The 22537-nt window shown below is 37.9% G+C and overlaps 1 protein-coding gene across 1 annotated transcript in view; it reads right to left on the reverse strand.

The window, feature by feature from the left end:
- Window positions 1-22537, reverse strand: part of ADCY8 (adenylate cyclase 8) — a 361487-nt gene that overhangs the window by 145677 nt on the left and 193273 nt on the right. The window contains 2 exon segments of the mRNA XM_020997906.2: window positions 7216-7486; window positions 17615-17773. Of these exon segments, the coding sequence (XP_020853565.1) occupies window positions 7216-7486; window positions 17615-17773 (430 nt within the window).

Consider the following 22537-nt stretch of genomic DNA (forward strand, 5'->3'; position numbering starts at 1 on the left):
GCATTTCCTCCTCAAATAAGCACAATGATGTTCATTCTAGGTATTAATGAAACAGGAAAATTAATGTTATGCAGAACTCTGAGCGGAAAGTCTATCATTAGCAATTACTCTTTACAAGAAACTTGGAAACACTGGCTAATAACTAGACACCTTGAACTTTAAGCAGCTGGGTGGTGCATTGGATAGAAGGCTGGGACTTGACTCAGGAAGAGCCAAGTTCAAATTCTGTCTTCAGATACTAACTAGCCGGGTCATCTTGGGCAAGTGGCTTAATGTCTATCTACCTCAGTTTCTTTACCTGTAAAATGGAGATAATAATAGCATCTACCTCCCAGGGTGCTTGTGAGGATAAAACCAGTTCATATTTATGAAGCGCTTTTCAAAACTTAAAGCACTATGTAAATGCTATGTATACAATAAGTTGGATTTTGCAGATGGGGTTTATTTTGGAAACCTTTAAAAACCTTAAAGTACTAAATAAATTAATACACACACCTCTAACTTTTTCTTTCATTTTGTTTTGAGATAGGTGGGGATATGGGAGTTAGTTTGTCTAAGATGAAGGATGCAGTCACTTAAGTGACTTTAAACACCAAGAGTTGTTTTCCCCTGATGCTTGAAAGTTATCTCCAGAAGTAATTTCCGTACATGAGGATATATGCTGATTCTTTTGAATCACTCAGAAAAAGGATTGTGTACGTGGTAAAAGTCATTAACCACTACAAATAGTGCGTGACATTGGTTCCTGCATTACCATCAAGGAGCAACATTCAGAGGGGTGGAATGTGACCGGAGCTTAACATGTCCGTACATCATCAGGGTGTTCCACCTTTGGGCTTTCCTACCATTCAAGTGGAATCATAGAACTGATGGAAACTCATAAACCAATTTCTGTTTTTTTATGGAGAAAGAATGAGGCCTAGAGAGGAGGAGTAACTTGCTAAAAGTCACAGGGTGTTAGTTAGTGGTACAGCTGGGTTTCAAATCTAAGTCTTCTGATTTCCAGACCAGAACTCTTTCTGCTACAACATTCTACATCTCAAAAGGGTAACCCACCCAAGATTCAAACTTAGATGATAAGGATTCAAAAGTCCAGAGTATTCATGGGCATACCAGCATTTCACAAACAGAAACCGTGGCAATATGACATGAATAGGAATTCTGGGAGAGAATTTTGATACTAGTTATACTTTTCCCTCCAAAGTATTAAAAATGAAATAATGCACATATCAAAATGCTTATTATCTATGACATTTAGGGAGCATTAAAATAGACTTAATTTTCTTTCTCAACTAGAGAAAGAGAGAGCTGGTGGTGTAGTAGGTAGAGTGTGGGGCTTGGAGTCAGGAAGACATGAATTCAAATTCCATTTCAGATACTTGCTAGCTGTATGACCCTGGGTAAGTCAGTTAACCTCTGCTTGCCTCAGTTTCCTCAACTATAAGATAGAGATAATAATAATAGCACCTACCCTGCAGGATTGTTGTGAGGATGAAATGCTATAATATTTGTTTAAAAAGAAATGAACTCAGCACAGTGCCTGGCCTATAGTAGGTGCTGTATAAACGATTATTCCCTTTCCTGACTAGTCTTCCTTCTGGTAATATTCCATACTTTCATACCCTTCAAACAAACTTTTATGGGCTTTTCCATTATAGTCATCATTATTGTTAAGTATTAATAATCAATTCATATTACTTACTATTAAATAATATATTTAAAAAATAAAATTTTAAAATATTTTAAAATTTTAAAAACTCTTTTAAAAATCAAATTCTCATCTTTTTGACAGTGTTTAGCTATAACTATCCCTGGGTTAAGTTATTATTCTGTTATTATTCTTTAATATTTAACATTCTACAGACAATTAGTAATAATATTAATAATAATAATAATAATAATAATGACATGTTCTTACAGTGCTTTAAAGTTTGCAGAGTTCTCACCTAAACCTTCAGTGTTCTGTGCTCAAATTGGTTTGGGGAACATTAAATTACCAAATGATTCCTGGATATCAATGATAAGATTATTGGGCAGGAATATTGCCAGATCTTTTTTTCCTCATGGAAATAGTGAAGATAAGCCTATTAAATACACACTCTGCTGGAGAAGGACAAGAATAGCCTGATTCCTTGCACAGGGAATTAAAATTCTCTTTAGGACTGCACCCTTCTTCAGGTTCAATTTTTTTTCTCCTCTCCACACATCAATCTTCTCCACTTCATCTTCTGCCCTGTTTTAGTGTTTACCACATCAGCCAGACCTTTTAGATCATATGTATGTGAAGCAATTTTTCCAGTCACAGACGGGTTGTTAATACTCCACAGCACTTGTTTGCATGGTAAGCATGATGGAGAGGGAAACATTCAGAGCCAAATCGCAAGATAGGCCGGGCATTAGCAGAGACTGAAACTAGGCAAGATAGTTCAATTCATATGTTTTTCTGCTCACACAAAGTGTTGTGACTGAAGCAATAGGTCATCTCTAGGAATGAAATCCTAGGCCTGGGTGCAGGCTTCAGCTTTTCATCCTAAGGAGGAATGAACCTTAACTGCTTTCTAAAGGCTCAGGATAGATATGGGGAGATATCTTTAATGCTCCAGGTCATACTCTAGTCCAAACTAGTCAGACTCCCCTTAGAGAATCAGATTAAAATGTAATTGAAAACTATTTAACAAAATAAATAAAAGTATAATAAAACATAGATAAGGTTAATATGTGGTATTCAAAGTCAATATATAGCCAGTCATGATCCAATTTCTATTTGAACTGAACACCACTGCCTTAGCAAATTGCCATCATCCACTAGAGATGTTTCCTAGGAAAAAGGGCTGATTTCACAACAATTCGTTGTCTAAGATTCATTAAATTCTTTAATTTCCCAATTGCATTTCACCCTGTACAGACTGATTTCCCAAATATATAATCACAGGATTTCAGAGTTTAGTCAGTTAGTCCAACCTAGGAATGTGTGGGAATCCTTTCTACAAGTTTTCTGAGATGTGATCACCCAGCCTCTTCTTGAAGAGGGGCAAAGGAGAAAGGAGTAAGTATTTATATAAAGTGCTTACTATGTGTCAGGAGCTTTATTACCTCATTTGATCCTCACAATAACCCTGAGAGATAGATGCTATCATTATCTCTATCTAACACATAAGAAACAGAAGCAAACAGAGGTTAAGTGACTTGTCACGGGCCACACCAGCTACTAGGTATTTGAGGACAGATTTGAATTCAGGGCTTCCTGATTCTAGGTCCATTGATTTATCCACTGTGCTACCTAGTTGCCCTAATGTTGAGAGAATTGGGGAAATTAATACCAAGGCATGCCATGGCCTAGTCTACTTTGGGGCAGCTTGAGTTATAAGGAAATTTGTTATTTTATAATTATACATTAGTTATTTGTATTATATATGTATATATTAGTTATTTTCTTTCATCAAGCCTAACTCTGTCTTTACACATTTCATGTGTTTTCTAGTTTTGACCTTAAGGGCAAGCAGAACAAGTTCAAATGCTTTTTCTAGTATCAGCTTTTCAAATATTTGAAGAGGGTTATCAACTTCCTACCTACTCTTCCCATCTTGTTGTCCTGTCTGTCATCATTTCTTTAGTCAATCTTTGCATATTATGGTCTCTATATTATGGTGAGTTCCCCTCACCACAGTTTTGGACACTTTATGTTAGAGAGGCTTTCTTTACTTGGACTATAAATCTTTTCTTGGGCAAAGTACAATAGCCTGGTTTTGTATTAAATGTATCTGTGTTTATTTCATCTCAGTAGAGACTGCATCTTATAATAGAGCTTTATCCCTACGTTTTTTTAAAAATAGAAAAATATATACATTAAATACGTAAGGTTTACACCACAAGTAGAAAGGATGACAGTCTAATATAACTGTGAGTATGTGGTTGCATTCTTGTTCGTAGATATATATTTAAAGGGAACAGAGGAACATTAGGGAAACATCTAACCTTCGTATTTCTCTTACATGTGAATTGTACATAGATACGCAATATCACAATAATGATGATGATGATGATGATGATGGTCATGATTAAGATAAAGATTGCTACATGATTACAACAATGTGTGACAGAAATGAGTTCAATGCAGTACTCCATTGGGAGTTTAACTGACTAGGAAGAATACTTGGGATGTCCTGAAAGGCATATATAATGAGGATAATAATATAGCAAAGCATTTGAATAATACTTTAAAGTTTTCAAAGTTGTTGCTAAGTGTTTATCTATTTTCATTTAAAATACTGTGTATAAGTATCTCTATGGATAAGTGGGACAAGAAATATAATAAAGACTAAAGAGAAATAAGAGGGGAGAAAAAGCCTGAGATTGGGCTTATATTGATACCTAGAGGGCAGGAAAGGGCTAGAGCTTGTGCCCTCAATTTGCATGGGGGAGATGATACCAACAGAGTGGAGAACCCTCGAAACTTTTTCTTGAGTTGTTTGAGAAGCTGTGGCGACTAAAGAGCTAATAGCATCATAAAAATTTGTAAGAAGCTAGAGACAGTTGTGCTGTCTCCCTCCCCCACTCCTCCTCTTTTAAGTAACAGAGAGCAGCAAGCAGGATTTGGGATAGAGGGATGACTTAAATGCTCTTCCAGATAACAGCTATTCAGCTACTTGAGGATGGCTATCAAGAATTTGGTACTCAGAAGATTATTCCAGGGATTTATATACATCTTTGGGATATTTACTAAGATCTCTGTTTTGTTTTTGCTCTTTTAATAAAACACATACACACATATACCCCCAAGTTCATTCTCTCTCTCTCTCTCTCTCTCTCTCTCTCTCTCTCTCTCTCTCTCTCTCTCTCTCTCTCTCTTCTCTCCTTTGCCTACCTTCTTCTCTCTATTCCTTCCCCTTCTTTCATTACTTTCTCCTTCCCTTCCCAATCAGATGAGGCCCAATCTACTTTTGAATTGCTCTAAATGTTAGGAAGTTTCTCTAACATCAAGCCTAAATTTGCTGCTTTGCAACTTTCATCCATTGAGCTTGCCTCCTTCTGAGATCAGGTACAGCAAGTCTAAACCTTCTTCTAAATGAGAGGACTTCGAATACTTATCACGTCTCTCCTAAGTCTCCTCATTTTCAGGTATCCAATTCCTTCAACCAGTCTGTAGATGGTAGCGTCTAGCAGCTCTTCACTAAGCTGGTGGCATTCTCATGACACTCCTTAGCTTATAAATGTCTCTTCCTTGGTATGTAGTTGGCATACTTTGCTTAACAAATGTGGTCTCTCTCTCTCTCTCTCCCTCTCTCTCTCTCTCTCTTTCTTCCTATCCATCCATCCATATATTCTTATTTCAATGATTCTACATAACAAGCTGTATCAACAAAAGTCTAAAACAATTGGTCAATCCAAATGGAAAAAAAAAACCCAGCCAGTATCAGTCAATCACCATCTGAATATTTCACATATGTGATTCCAATTTTTGAACTGACTGGATTTTTGAGTGAGTTGAGTAGATTTTGGCACTGTATAGACTCAGTCTTGATATGCTTTATTTTCTTTTTGGTATATTTCAAACTTATTACACTGACATCTAGGTCATAAGGAATGAATGTAATACTTGAACTCATAACTGTTAATCTAATCTTATGACAAACTTGGAATGTCCCAGAACTCCAAGATTTTATTATAGTTTAATGGATAGTTACTTCTATTACACCTTTTTAAGGTGTGAAGATTTCAAAATAAATTGAGTTACTAATGCTAAAAATAGCTATGGAAATGCAAGGCTAAGGAAATAAAGCAAAAAGTGTATGTATGGGTGTGTGTGTGTGTGTGTGTGTGTAAGTGTGCATAAACAAAAGTCTCTCAAATGTTAAAAATTAATGAAAAATAGTTTTAGGAACAACAACCTAGGGTAAAAATATGGACTTTATCTTCACCAAATAATCAGCATTCATACTTGAGGTAACAGTTTGCAAAGAACATTGGGAGAGATTTCACAGTCAGCAAGTCATGCACAACGTAATCCCATTTATCTTGTCTCATATAAAATCAGCTTCTAGCACCAAGGCAAAATATGCCATATACAGCTCCAAGGAGGGAAAGAAAATACCTTTTAAAGAAAACAAAGGAGGACATATGAGGACTTAAACATTCTGGAGAAGACTGAAAATATCACAAGAAAGCAATAGAGGCATAAACACTGCATTTTGGCCAAGTTCAACCAACAGCTTCTGCAAGTTAAGCCTAAAATATACTTTATTTCAGCACCCATATTTCCCATACAAATGAAAGGCCTTAACCTGACCTTATCTCACTGTGACCCATCAGTCTTTTAGATTCAAAAGAAAGAGAGATAACACTAAGGTTTTCAACCTTTTCCATATTTAATTTCTCTAGGCAGGCAGATTTCACAATCCTATGACAAGGAAAATTGTTCAAATCTAGGATTTTTTTTTCTTTTTCTCATTTTAACTCACAATATTATCTTTTTAAAGCATCCTGATTTCATTTCTTCTCTTCATTTACCAATTATCATTCCCAAATTCCACTTGGCTAGCCAGGATTTCAGAAATTGCTTGTCAGGCAACCATTGTCATAGCTCTGACTTTCCTTTTTCTCTTTTGAAAGCATGTGAGAGGAGAAGAATAATGAGGCTATGCTAGACAATATATATTATTCCTGAAGCGTCACGCATCATTCTCAGTTATTTCTCCATATACAGCAAAATTATGGCTTCCTGACCTTGGGGGGGGGGAACCTCAGGAATTTCATTATGTAAGCCACCTAAAAGCCTACTCTCTCAGCCTGGGACTTTGTAAATTTAATAACATTGATTCTACCTTTTAACATATTTAAGGATCATACACACATACACATATAACACACACACATACATATATATACATATATATATATGTATATATATTGTATATGTAAAATATGGCATCACATCACATAAATATTAAATTTTTAGTTGGGCCCAAAAAAAGAAATGAAGAAGGAGGGAATGAAACCAAACTTCTACGACACTAAATCATAAAACTCTCTAGTATTTCCCAGAACTGATGATACATAGGTTAATTCTTTCCTAAGGAGATGTGTTTAATCATTCAAAGTAATAATGCATGTTGGAGAAAAGGGTAAAGATGAGTTTGTTTCTTCTGAGTCTTCCATTACTGAGACGCTTTCAAGCATGCTTTTATAGATAATGACATTAAGGAAAGTTTGACTTACATTCTGTTTCCCCACAATGTTATCAAATGGGAGTTCGGGGCTCCAGGATCCTTCTGTAAACGTGGCCCCACTGTTTGTCCTATCTGAGGAGCTGACTGACTCTTTTACAATGTCTTCGGGCAAAGTCAAGAGACTTTCCTCGGGCTGCTTTATTAAATAGGTCTCTATGTTATGTTTTCTCAAGAACTCATTTCGTTCTTTACCATGCCCTTCTTCAACGTTATAATCACCATTGAGGCAGTCCAGTGTGGCCTTGGAGATGTGAATCCTCCTGCACGTAGAAAACAGTAGTCAGTGAACATCCTGGATAAGTGCTGTCTTGTCCCCACACAGCAGGAATATTAGCTTTGCCCACATTTCACATTGTTGTTATTTTTCCACTCAAATACAACATTTATACTGAACATGGGGTACTATATAGGTACTCACTTAAGTATAACATTAGGTATCCTGAGATAATCATAGCCACTATTTACATAGTACTTTAAGAGTTACTACACAGTTTATAAATATGTTCTCATTTTGTGCTCACAACAATCCTGGGAAGTAGGTTCTATTATATCCTCATTTTGCCAGTGAGGAAACTGAAGCAGTCAGAGGTTAAATGACTTGCTCAGGGTTACACAACCAGTATCTGAGGCCAAATTTGAACTCGGGTCTTCCTGACTCTATTTAATGTACTGCCTTAATCCATTTAATTTCAGGCCCAAACTAGTAAGTAATATATAATTGACTCTACCTTAGGCAGCATGAAGGCCTCTAAAAAATTGACATATAGTTTAAATGATTTTTCAGTGGGATTTAGAATATGTTGTATATGTGTATTCCAGGATTTTTTTTTCTCACAACTTTGGATGAAAATTTTATCTGTAAAATTAATTGGGTAAATAATTGTGCCACTTATCATCTAACCACTTTGTTGTGGTTAGATGAATATTTTTGAATATTTGATTTTTTTACTATGATTTAAACTTTTACACTCTTATGTCTCATTTTCTCGTTTAGACAACAACAAGAGAAGGTACCTTACACTGTATACCTCCGTGTTACCACAATGTCTAGCAAAGTTTCTTGCTTACAGAAGGTATTCAATAAGTTTGGGGATTTAATTCATTATTTCCTGAAAGAACATTTCAACAAGATCTCTCAGTGGGTTACCCAAATCCAAACATCCTACCATTGGTACTACCTCCACTTTCTCTCCAAGCTTCTTCCCCCTTTTGAACTCTGCTGCAATTAGTCTGGTACCCTCCATGCTAGTCAATTAAATGAAACCCCTGTAAGAAATGTGAGAGCATCACTATGAAGTAAAATGTGCCCTTAAATAAAGGACCCAAGAAGAACGCGCATTGAGTAATTTGGGGTATCCCACACTCTACCACCAAGCATCCATATGAATTTCAAAAACATACTTGGAACAAAAATCTTTAGAAACTGAATGGAGTTAGGGGTTCCTTGAGAAAAGTATAGAAAAAGTGAAATTTATTATAATGGCAGATTTTGTTAGTATGTTTCAAGTTTGCACATTACTCCTCCTTCCAATTGCTAGTATGGAGCCATTTGCTCATACTGGCAATGGGGAAATTTTTAGTGTGAGCATTTATACCTTAGAAATCAGCAAACGCTACAACTTAGGGCTTAACTTATTGTTTCGTCGCTTTTCTAGAATTAAGAAAGTGATGGAGAAAACATCAATAATGAAAATTAAACTTAAAGGTATGCTGTGTGTACATTTTTTCCCTGAAGAGCTAGTTGTTAAGTATTTACCAGAACACTTCTATATATGTATACATATTGTTTCCCCTAGTAAGTTCCTTTAGAGCAGGGCCTGTTTCATTTTTGTCTTTGTATGCTCAACAAATAGTAGGTGCTTAATAAAAGTTAATTAATTTAATTGCTGTTCTGTTAGATAACCTCCATGAAGATAATGTCCCATTTTACATTCTGAGGTCTCACTGAGTGCTGAGGGGTTTGATTCTTCTCATGGGGAAAGAAGACTGAAAAAATGAACTACAAATGTTTACAGAAAGTATGACATTCTTCTAAATTAATGAAGAAAATAAAAATGGAATGCCAGCCAATGTTTGGCATTAAGATTGGCATTTTCTTTTGACTCTCTACTTTATTAGTCTCCTGTCAGTTCCATGAGGAAATATTTGTATCTTCTAAATCAATATTACATTTCCCATGGTAAAAGCTAGCTTCTTTATCTTTCCTTATTACAGACTCTTCTTCTGAAATTATAATCAATATCCATTTAAATATTTTGATAGGGACCTGGTTTTAGACTTTCAATTTCACTAATGGTGCTATAAAAGCATAGGCTTTAAGACTTCAGTATCTGAAATTCCCAGATCAGAGTTCCAAGGTTAAATTTTCTAGCAAAGAATCCTGGCTGTTTTTAGGCAACATTCTTCTGAATGGAGTGGGAAATGATCTGGGCATGTGTGCATGTGTGTCTGTGTGCATGTGCACAAACATAGATATAGATACACAGAGACACCTCTCTCTTTGTTTCTCTGTATCTCTGTGTCTCTCTCCTCTGCACCCCCCTCTTTGTCTTCATATGTAGACACATTAGACAGCTATGCAGTGTCAGGTAGTAAAGTTCCTCATAACTGGAAATATTCAAGTACAGGCTGGATGACTATTTTTAGCCACATTACAGAAAAAAAAATTCTATTTAGGTATGGGTTGGACAGCACAGCTTCTGAGAGTCCTCTTAAATTTAAGATGCAACGAATTTACGAAAAAGAACACTGCTGGATGAACACAAGTATGTGTGCTTGAGATTATTCAATTCAAATTTAACAAACTTTTATCAAACACTTACTATGCAAAGGATGCATGTTCAGGATACTGCTTGGTATTGGGGACATAGAGGCAAAACAATAAGGAGATTACAACCTAGTAGGAAGACCAAATGTGCACACAAGTAATTATAATACTTATATATGATTATTGTGCCAAAGAGAGTGCTATTTGGGGTGAATAGGGAAGCTGTCATGGAGATGATGGTGGCTCTCGGTAAGCTTGGAAGGAAAAAGATTTTGAGAGGTGGAGAATCAGGGATTTTATTTTAGGCATTAGATAGATAGGTAGATAGGTAGGTAGGTAGGTAGATAGATAGATAGATAGATAGATAGATAGATAGATAGATAGATAGATAGACAGACAGACAGACGGATAGATAGATAGATAGATAGATAGATAGATAGATAGATAGATAGATAGATAGATAGATAAATAGATAGAGATAAAGGATTTTAAGTGCTTACTATGTGCCAGGCACTGTACTATGGAATGGAATAGAATGCAACAGAAATTTGGGGGTTCCCTCACACTGAAGATCTTCAAGCAGATGCTGAGTGACCATTTGTCTGGTATCTTTTGAAAAAAGGTCTGATTATTATTTTGATTTCCTTTGTAACTATATATTTTATTTCTATTCCTTAAAAAAAATTCTGAGCAAGGAAGTGTCCTGGTCCAAAGATTTCACTGGACTGCTAAAAGGATCCATGATACAAAAAAGGTTGAGAACTCACACGCTAGGGGAAGAGGAAGAAGAATCAATAGTGACAAACCTAGAGCTTTTTCCTGGGGCATAGAAATTTAGATAGGGCACTGACAATTTGTTCAGTCTTTCTGTAACATAGAAACAACTTAGTTTAGCATCTCATTAGCACCTAGTTGGTTTAGACAGGAAGGTACCAGGCAATATCTTCCTTCTCCTTGATTGCCCTGATTCCTTGATCTCACTGCCTCTCATAATGACCCTAGCAGTATTCTCAAAATATCTTGGGATCTCCTTTCAAAGCACACTTCATGAAACTTGCCCTGGGTGTGAACATTGTTGAAATAACTCCGCTTGGGAAGAAGGTGATCAGAGAGGTAGAAGAACCAGAAGAGATCAGTGTCAGGAAAACTAAGGAAGGTGAAAGAATCAAGAAGGAGGGGTCACATAGAAGGGACCAAATCCTACCCTTGAAAAGTAAATGGAATATATGTATGAGATAGAGTAATAGAAACTAGGCAGTTTAATTAAAACGAGTCATATTGATGAGATGTAACTTTTAAGTACATAAGTAGCAAGAAGTCTCTTGTAACTTTTTTTCACTCATCCTTTATGGAATTGGTAGTGTTATTACATGAAGCTCCACATAACTTCCATGTTGGTCTTTAAGTCACTAAGCCTTTAGAGCTAAGATTACTAATGTTTGTAGATATAACCAGAGTTTTAAGGAATCAAAAAGAGAGAGTGATTTTTTTTTCTACATCATGAGCTGTTCCCACCCAATCAGTGCTATTAAGAAATAGCCCTAGTGTCTCATAGAGAATGTGGGAACCTTGGTGATTACTAAGGGTCAAAGGAACTCAGACAAGAAAAAGCTACTGTAGCTTGAACCCAGCTGACAACAGTAGAGATTTCAAAGGTAAAAAACACAGCTATCCCCAGTTTGGCAAGCATCCACCTAAGGCCATAACTAAGTTGGCGGATGAAGATGGTGCCTGTAGCATTCATTCTACAGGCAGAAAAAAAGATACATTTAGAGCTGGAAGGGACTTAGAAGTCATCTAATGTAGCCAACTAATTTTACAGATGAGGAAAATAAGGCCCACAGATGTTAAGCAATTTGCCCAAATTAGCATGGGTAGTAAGTGGAGAGATGGGAAATTGAACTCAAGACCCCTGACTCCAAGTTTAAAGACATGACTATATTCTGTGCTTCACCCTCCATGATATTTTTCTGCTGTATGTGGACCTCCCAGTCCCTGACGGTTGTTTTAATCTTGTTGTACCCAGGTTCAAGCCATACTTGACTGCCTAGTTTTCTAATATGCTACTTTTGTGTTTCAGTCTTGGGACAGCTATCTAGTTTTACTATCCTGTGTTTTGAAATGGAACATGATGATAGGACCATGGCATCAATCTGTTTATCCTCCCCTGGTTAGCAAATGCTCTCTCAACCTATTAATTATCTGCTAATTCCCAGCACCTTGTGACAACCTCCAGTGACAGGGACCCCACTTCCTTAAAAGGCAGCCTTTTCTAGTACTAGCTGGTCATAGTTGTCAGAATATTCTCATATGGTGAGGCCAAATATAGCTTCTTGTCCCTTCACTCAAATGTCCTCATCAACGGTGTTCAGGCCTTCTTGAAAGATGAGGTAAAATCCTACCAGACAGGAGAAAATGGCAAGGTCAGGATTCTTGATGGAGTCAGATCAAAATAGTGAAGGAAAGAAAGGCAGGGCATGTGTAGGGAAGAATGAGTAGACTGGCTTGGTGCTTCTCAGATGCGACTCTCTATAATACTTATTTATGTATCTTTGGCAATGTCACCATTTGACTGTTATTTCCCTGGCAGCTAGGTGACACAGTGTAGAAAGCATTGGACTTAGAATCAGGAGACCCAAAGTCCAAATCCGGCCTCAGACACTTACTAGGTGTGTAACCCTGGAGAAGGGACTTAACTTCTCTGCCTCAGTTTTCTCATCTGTAAAATAAGAATAATAAAAGCACCTACCTCCCGGGGCTGTTATGAGGATAAAATGAGAAAATATTTGTTAAGCTCTTTGCAAAACTTAAAGTGCAATATAAATGCCAGCTATCAAGACCAGAAATAGTTAATTATGTATTTTTTTCAATTGATGAAGATGTTTTGCTCTTTCTCCAACTTCTCTTCCCACTAAAAAAATCCTCCAAAACTACTATAAACATGCATGTTTGTGCTTACAATCTTCAGTATAGGGCTTTGTATATAGTAAGGACTTAATACATTTTTGTTGAGTTGTATTGAATTGGAATGTCTTATTCAATAGGATTTTAATTCAGTGTAACTCTGTTCAAGGAGCATTTTTAAGCACCTACTTTATTTTAGGCATGGGAGATACAAAGAAATGAAAGCTAAATGATATATATGAGGATAAGCAAATATAAAATATCTACCAAACCATTTGGAGAGCTCAAACATCTGGGATGGGGGACGGTGGGGTAAGAAAGATGTCCTATAATAAGGGTTATTTGCACTTGGCCTAGAAGAGTTCTAGGAATTATAAAAGGTAGAGATGAAGAGGGAGGGCACCTCAAGACATTAATTAGTTAATTTTACTTAAACTATGACCGGTTGCCCTGCACACCCAAAACTTATTCTCTAATGATATGAATGCTTGTTGTCTTATCTCCATCACCCTACTCCTCTAAAGGGTTTTACGAGGGTTGTGACTGTGTCTTATTTTTTTATATCATCTCTCTCTTTAGCAGTTCTTAGCATACTGCCTTGTACATAGTGGTGACATAATAAATATTTAATTAATCAAAATGAATTTAAATAGCCAAGAACTGAATACATGAACTTATACTGTAAGGCAAATTGTTAACTGTTTCAGACCACTTTGGTTCATTTGTATTTCCTATCTAGGATGTTATTAAAGTAATACACAATAGGTCTTCAAGACACTTTGCAGAATTCTAGTTCCAGAGAAGAGTTAACAGCCTGAATTATTTTGATTGGCTGTGTAAATGATGTAACTGTATAATTTAAGTGACTCCTTTGGACAGTACTGACATGTACAAGATGTATAAGATATGTTCAAGAAGAAGGAAGCTTTTGCTGATCCCTCCCCTCCTGAAATCTGTCAGGTCACTCATTTGTTCTCTGCTATGCCTCTAGAAAATGTCATACTTAATAGGACTTTATAGGTATACATCTTCCCTCCTATTAGATTGTATACCATCTGATGGTAAATATTGTTTTGTCTTTGTTTTCCCAGCCCTTGGCATGTAATTGGTCCTTAACAGATGTTTGTGTAGATGAATTGAATTGGTATTTAAGTTTCCAAGGCTGTAAAAAATTAACATATCGGTCATCCTAAAGAAGCAAATGAACACGAATAAAAGGTAAAATGAAGTCCAATATCAACTGCATTTGGTTTATTGGCCAATCTGAATGCCATCCCTTTTATTCCCTCCCCATGAAACCTCTACTTGCTGTTCCCTTTTTAAAAATTCTTTTTTTCATTTTCATAAGCCTTTTATTTTTTATTAATTTATTTTTAGTTTTCAACATTCACTTCCACAAGATATTGAGTTCCAAATTTTCTCCCTATCTCTTCCCTCCCCTCACCCCAAGATGGCATGCATTCTGAATACCTCTTCCCCTAATCTGCCTTCCCTTCTATCTCTCCCCCTCCTTCTCTTATCCCCTTCCTCTTCAATTTTCCTGTAGGGCAGGATAAATTTCTATATCCCATTTACTGAATATCTTATTTTCCAGATGAATGTGAAAACAATTTTTTTTTAACATTTGCTTTTAAAACATTGGGTTCCTTTTTAAAAATTTCTTGAGCCAAAGATACAGTGCCCCAGAATTCCATAAAGTAAAATAGATCTGGGCCTGTGACTTCAAAATTTTTGCCTTCCCTAAAATACTGTCCACCAGCACTGGATGATTCAAGGACAGCCATGAAATGTATATGACAACCCACAAAAATTGACTTCCTGAGCTTCAAAATGCAAGTCCTTTTTCTTAATCCCTCTTCTTCCTTCCTTATAAGGTTTTCTGCTTTTTCCATATGAGTAAATTTAACAACCCTAAGGTAGGATATTTTTAATGCATTGCCAATTTTTGTCCAATTTTATGTTCTTGAGATTTGTTGTTTAAGAAGAAAAGCAAGATTCGTCAATATAGGAACATTGCTCTGCACTAACTAGCATTCTCTAGGTGGGGCAATTCAAAACTCTTGGCTTTTAGTTGTACTTATAAAATCTTTCTTCTATTATTTGAAATGCTAACTTGTCCACATTATGGTCTTAGTATGGTGAAACTCACTGTAATTCAGTTTTCTGAAAATCAGTGAACTATGGGCCCTGTCTGTACGGCTAGAAAGTGACAAGACCGATTTCTCTGAAGCCCTCCACAAAACCAGTACTAATCCTCTATAAGCCTAATTCTTCTGATTGACAAGGCAGCTGTCAAACCAAATGCTTTATTGACCAGAATACTCCATGCTCCAACCACAACTTTAAATGAACTGCTCCTGAGAATCCCCTCTAGGATGAAGTAACGAAGTATGGTACTCTGGAGACTGCATTTCAAAAGGACTCCAATTAGAACTGGACATTTGAGTTTTAGAAGAAGTACAAAGGCTCTGGGCCAGGGAATGGGGCTGTTCTCTTGGAATATCAGGGTGAATGAGAAGGGGTTAAATAAAATAAAGGGTCAGTTTTTAAATACCTTCTACACCTGAGAGTTGATGTAGAGAATGATAATCAGAGAGACTGTATCATTCTTAATCATCTAAGAAATACCAAGTTTAACACTGCTAATTCTATGATTAGGCTATCAGAATTTGTGGGTTGGACAAGGGTTCCAGAGGTTATCTACACTACTTAGGAATAATCCCAACAGCTCTGCCATATAGCCTTTACTCTGGTAGTCAAGTAGACTAATGTTGACAAATATGTTTTAACAAAATGATTGAAAGGAAAAGGGGATATCTGGTCAACTTTTAATTATCCAGAAACTCAATTAAGTATCAGATTCCTTCCTTTATTAGCACTGGAGCTGGGGAAACCAACCAGAGCCTTACAGAGCTGGTGAACAGCTTAGCAAGCAGCTATCATGTTACTTTGATGCGTTGAGGCATAATGTAGCTGGGTCACTAAAGGAGAAAAAAAAAAAAGGACAATTACTATTACTAATGAGTATGAAGACTGGGCACAATCCTACTGCCACTGAGGAGAATTTACATAATAGGAAAGAGGTGATTGGACTCAAATAAGTCTTAGGGGATTGGTGAAGATTTCAGCATCACTCTAAGAGGCCCCCAAAGATGCCCTTTCACAATGGTATTTCTTGTGTGGGAAGGCAGCTGGTGAGCAATTGTGGTGTGTCTGTATCTCCCTATCTCAGGTGCCTGATGTGTGACTCTTGGTGCTAGTAACACGCTGATAAATGTTTAACAACTGGCTCTCTGAAAAAAATCCACAAAACACACTTTAAAGTATAATCTGCATTATGTTCTCCATCACTTTCTTATGTCTAGATCAAGGGTTAGGAAACTAAAGCCCCCTAGTCCTATTTTAATTATCCTTTCATAGGGCAGAAACAAGGCAAGGGCTAGATTTAACCCTCAGGCTTTAGTTTACCATTCCCTGATCTAGACAATCAATGGAACAATACATGTAACTGTGATTTATAGTATTTGCTGATGTCCACACTAAAAGTTTAACAATTGGCTCTCACAAGCTAGTTTGAGCTGGATCTAGCATACCCATACATATGGTATCTTCTCTAGAGTGGGAGTTCAAGTACTAGAAAGGAGAGTATATCATACCTAGTGACTCCAATAAAAGACAGACTATCTCTCAAAGATGGAAACTGTTTTGAAACTTTTCCCTGTCACCCCAGGGATGATTTGTAAATTTCATTAGATTGTAGGCTCTTGAGGTCAGGGACTGCTTTTTTAAAAAAAATTCTCCACTAATTAGCACAGTGCCTGGAATGTAAGTGCTTAAACAAATATAGCAGCCCCACATATTCCAGTGCACTATGAAATAACATTTAGAAACAATTTTTTCAGATAATTTGCTGGCCCAATGGTGCCTTTCAGCACAAAAAATAAAATGTTGTATTTATGTGGTACATTTCAAATGAGACACTCAAAGTGTAAAGTCAACTCTAGATCCAATCCATTCTGGGTACAGTAAAATGAATGGTATATATCAGCTGAGTAAAAGGGTGAGAGGTTTATGCTACTCAGATATAACAGGCTGCCAAGAATACTCAGTAGAAGCAGAAATCTAGGTTTGTGGGAAGGAATTAAATGGAGACATACTGATCCTGTCAAAGACAAAACACATTCTAGAACTCTTTGCTCCTATCTGATGCCCAGAAGCCTAAAACCCAGAGCCACAGGGCTAACTATCTGAAGAGACAATTGACATGTGAGCACCAAACTCCAAGGACTATGGAGATCTCTTATGTGAAAAATGTGATTTTTAAAAATTTAATTAATTTATTTTTTTAGTGAGGCAATTGGGGTTAAGTGACTTGCCCAAGGTCACACAGCTAGTACATGTCAAGTGTTTGGTCTGAGGCCAGGTTTGAACTCAGGTCCTCCTGACTTCAGGGCTGGTGCTCTTATCCACTGCGCCACCTAGCTGCCCCCAAAAATGTGATTTTTAACATCCACTGTTTCTATATTTTGTGGCTAATTGGTTTCAATAGACATTATTGGAGACCAGTTCTACTCACAGGTCATTTGAGTTGTCAGGTCAACAAGCATCATGTTAAATGCCTATTGTATGCCTCTAAATAACAATTTTATTTTGTATATTTGAATTACAAGGCAAGGAGAAAAATCAAAACATTAATGAGGCTTATTGGACAGCTTACCCGGGGATTCCACCTGATTCTAGCTTATTCGCGATGTCCACATCCCAGGACCAAACATCAAACTGCCACTTCCGGAGACCCAACACTCCACAGAGCACTGATCCAGAATGGATGCCTATGCGCATGTCAACGTCATGCTTTGTCCTTGATCTAACATACCTGTTCAGGAAAGTCAACACATACACACATTAGGAAGGGAAGAAACTCATCCTCAACATCTGCGTGCTGCCAAAGTCCTGCTTGAGAGCTGGGGAACGTGTGAAAATGAGGAGTGAGGAAAATTTGATCTTGATCTTCACTGCATTCTTATCAGGACAAGAGAGAATGGAAATATAAATAGCACAGAACAGGTGATATGCTTGGAAAAGACAGACACAGACAGTGGAATAAAAATTGGTGAATGGAAACCTTGGCTATTCAGTAGAAAAAGTGCTGAATGAAAGTCAGGAGACGGGCTTAAATCTGGGGCTGGCCACTTGATGCTTAGGTGATCTTGGGCAAATCTCTTGGCATCAGTTTGCTCAGTTGTAAAAGGGGTGGCGTGTGGGATGGAGACAGGTTAAACAGATTGTCTCTAAGGTACCTTTTAGCTCTAAACCTGTGATGAACTAAAACTCTATTCATAGTCAAAGCATCCTACACTAATTCATTTTTTCATGCATCCAAAAATTTTAGAGCAGACAGGCCAGAAAGGTGTGGGCACTCAAAACTCTGGCATATAATGATAGGGTGAAGCAATTAAGCCTGTCTAATCTATAAGAGAATGCTTAGAGGAGGTAGAGGCATAAACATTTAAACTGCATGTACTATGTAACAGGCACTGTGCTAAGTGCTTTTTACATACATTGTATTTATTGATCTTCACAACAGTCCTGTGAGGTAGGTGCTATTATTATTCCTATTTTTACAGTTGAGGAAACGGAGGCAAACAGAGGTTAAGTGACTTGCCTAAGGTCACACAGTCAGTTAGTGCTTGAGGACAGATTTGAATTCAGTTCCCCCTAATTCTAAGCCCAGCATTCTAACCACCCTGACACCAGCTTTTGGACCAGCTAGGTGGTGCAGTGGATAGAGTCCTGGGGCTGGAGTCAGGAAGACTCATCTCCCCAAATTCAAATCTGACCTAAGACACTTACTAGCTGTATGATCTCAGGCAACTCCTTTAACTCTATTTGCCTCAGTTCATCATCTACAAAATAGCTGGAGAGGAAATGGCAAACCACTCCAGTATCTTTGCTGAGAAAATACCAAAAAAGACCACAATCAGTCAGACATGATTGAAAAACAAAAGATCACCAGCTGCTTCCCCTTAGAGGAGCCAAATCAGGGAATTTGAACTACTGGGACTGTTAGCTATCACTTAGTTTATTTCTTTCATAATACAGATGAGGAAAATGAGACTGTAAAGGTTAAATGACTTCTTGAAGGGCACCATGAGAGTAGATAAGAAGCTGGGTTTGAATTCAGGTCCTCTGACTCCAGACTCAGGTTTGTTTTTTAAATTTTCTTCCCATAATGTCATAAAATCATAGCCTTCTCTGAGCATTTGAAGGCTTTCACATAGAAATAACAGCAACTGGCCTTGAGACATACTTTAAACTTTAGATAGTGCTTTACATAAATGATCTCACTTAATCCTAACCATAGCCCTGTGAGGGAAGCCCTGTAGGTATTATCCCCATTTTATAGAGAAGGAAATAGAGGCCAAGAGAGGCTCAGTGATTTCCCCACAGCTAGCAAATGTCAGAAACGAGATTTAAGCCTAAGCCTTTCTTGACTTCCCAGCACAACTCTCTTTGCATCACCCCACATTGCCTCTCAAAGGGAAGAAGCATTAGAATTTCTTTATCTAGCCTCAGAAAGTAAAATGAGTAAGAATCAGGGAAATCACAGTAGGTCTGTTCCCTCCTCTCCTATTGCTATTTCCCCAGTCCAAGCCCTCTTGTCTGGGCTATTGTTGCTGCTGTTGAAGAGTTTCAGTCATGTCTGACTCTGTGACCCCAGTTGGGGTTTTCTTGGCAGAGAAACTGGAGTAGTTTGCCATTTCCTCCTTCAACTCATTTTACAGATGAGGAAACTGAGGAAAACAAGGTTAAGAGACTTGCCTAGGGTCACACAGCTAGTAAGTGTTTGGGGTCACATTTGAACTCAGGTCTTCCTGACTTCAGGCCCGGCACTCTGAGCCACCTAGCTGCCTATTTGTGGTTGTCCGGGCATGTCCAGCTCTTCATGGCCCCATCTTGGTTTGTTGGCAAAGATACTGGAGTAATTCGCCATTTCCTTTTCCAGTGGATTAAGACAGAGTGTAAGTGACTTGCCGCAGGTCGCACAGCTCATGAGTGTCTGAGACCAGATTCAAACAAACATCTTTGTGTCTCTAGACCTGGACCTCTATCCACTGCACCACCTAGCTGCCTTGAGTATGGCACTAGCCTTCTTATTTGTCTTCCTGTAACCAGTCTCTCCTTCACTCTATCTTCCACATCTTTCAGATTGATGTCCCTAAAGTGCCATTCTAACCATGTTGTACTTCTGTTCAAGAATCTTCAGTGGCTCCCCATTGCCTTCAGATTAAAATTTAAAGTCCTGTTTGGTACTGAAAACCCTGCACAAACTGGTTTTGGTCTACCTTTCTGGGATGCTTTCCAATGATTTCCTCCTGTGAATTCTATGTTCCAGACAAAATGACCTGCTAGCTGTTCCCCATACATAAATGTGCATCTCATGCCTTCACACCTTTGCCAAAACCTGGAATGTTCTCTCCTTTCAAAACTCCTAGTTTCACAAAAGGTCTTTCCTGAATCTCCTTCTTGTTAATTCCCAGACTGGTCTCCATTCACTGCATATTTAGTCTGTGTTTACTTTTCTGTGAACATGTTGTATCCCCCTAGTAGAATGTAATCTCCTTCAATTATATTCAGTTCAATAAACATTTATTAAACACCCGTTATGTGCCAGGCACTGTGCTAGGTGCTGGAGACATAAATAAGAAAAAAGATAGATGCTGCCCTCAAGGAGCTTACAGTCTAATGGGTGAAGACAGCACACAAAAGGAAGTTGGAAAAGGAGGCAGGGAAGCAAAGGACATTTTGTTCAAACAAAACAAAGCTGCAAACATAAAGTGGAAAGCCCTGGAATCAGGAGGGCCCGAGTTCAAATCCATCCTCAGACACTTACTAGTTGTGTGACCCTGGGCAAATCACTTAACCCTGATGGCCTCAAAAAAAGTGGAAAGAGAGCTGAAAGTCCATATCCTGCCCTCTTTAAAGGAAAGCTTTGACAGGAGTTTAGTGACCCACTCTCCAGTCTTCCAGTCACAGGCAAGAGGAGGCAAAGAGAGTGGGAAGATGCTGAGTATCCAAGGCTGAGTTAAACAGTGTGGTCAGGAGATTCCGAGTGATCCACTCATCCCAGGAAGGGCATCTTGTTGCTTGGAGTTGAAAACAGCCTGAGTTGCAGATGAAAAGTGGTGAGCAGAGAATTCCTTGAGGGCAGAGAGCATCTAATTTTTGTATTTCATTCCCAACACCTCGTAGGTGACTGGCACTTAACATATGCCTAAAAACCAAAACTCAAAACCCCTATTTGTCCATTGATTGATTGAAGCAGATTTTGGCATACAATTTTGGGTGACATTAAGAAAGTCATAGCTTCCAGGAATAGGAGGTATAGTCTCTAGTTGGACCAAATCTGGTACATTGTGTTCAATTCTGTTTAAGACACACCAGTTTAGGAGGAAGAGTGCCAATTTGGAGAGCGCCCAGAGGAGACCAACCATGGTTGGCCTGGAGCCTATTTCACATGAAGATCAGTTGAAGAAATAAGGAATGTTTAACATGGAGAAGAGAAGATTCAGGAGGGACATGACAACTATCTTTAAGAAAGATGAGACTTATTCTATTTGGTCTAAGAGGAGAACCAGTGTCAGTGAGTCAAAGCTGGGAGGATTGAAGTGAAGACAAAGTTTTCAATAGTAAGAGCTGTCCCAAAATAGAATGATCTGCCTTGAGAGGTGGTGGCCTTTCCATTTAAGGTCTTCTACTTGAGGGGCAGCTCGTTGAAATCTGACCTCAGACACTTACTAGGTGTGTGACCCTGGGCAAGTCACTTAATCCCCATTGCCTCAAAAAACAAAACAAAACAGGTCTACTTGGAGCTGGAGGACTACTCCTAAAGAACGCTGTTTTGGGGACACCTCTTTGGATATCAGTTGGACTAGATGGCTACTAAAGTCCCTCCCAAATCTAAATTCTGTAATTCTGCTCCACCACTGGAGGTTTTCAAGGGGAGATTAGATTACCACCTATGTCTCCTATTTCAGAGACATTGGAGAAAGGATTTCTACTCTTGTATGGTCTGATGTCCTTCCTAGTTTTGAGATTTTCTTATCTTTTTACAGTACATATTATGCACAAAACACTGTTTTAGCCGATAGAGAGGATAGATACAGAGATGAGGCATCCAGGTGGTGCAATGGATATAATGCTAGATGTGGGGTCAGGGAGAATTAAGTTCAAATTCTGCCTTAGATAAACTTACTAGCTGTGTGACCCTGGGCAAGTCACTTTATCTCCATTTGTCTCAGTTTGCTCATCTATAAAAATGGGGCTAAAAATAGCACCTACCCCTCAGGGTTGTCATGAGGATCAAATGAGATAATATTTGTAAAGAAATTTGTAAACAATACTCTATACACACGCTAGCTGCTATTATTATAATTAAGAAAGGTTTTTTGTTATTCAGTAGTTTTAGGCATGTCTAACTTCACGATTTCATTTGGGTTTTCTCGGCAAAGATACTGGAGTGGTTTGTCATTTCCTTCTCCAGCTTATTTTACAGATAAAGATACGAGGCAAAAAGGGTTAAGTGACTTGCCCAGGGTCACATAACTAGTAAGTGTCTGAAGGTAGATTTGAACGTAGG

The sequence above is a fragment of the Phascolarctos cinereus genome, unplaced genomic scaffold, assembly GCF_003287225.1.
Source record: "Phascolarctos cinereus isolate Bilbo 61053 unplaced genomic scaffold, phaCin_HiC Scaffold_4;HRSCAF=312, whole genome shotgun sequence".
NCBI classification, from domain to species: domain Eukaryota; kingdom Metazoa; phylum Chordata; class Mammalia; order Diprotodontia; family Phascolarctidae; genus Phascolarctos; species Phascolarctos cinereus.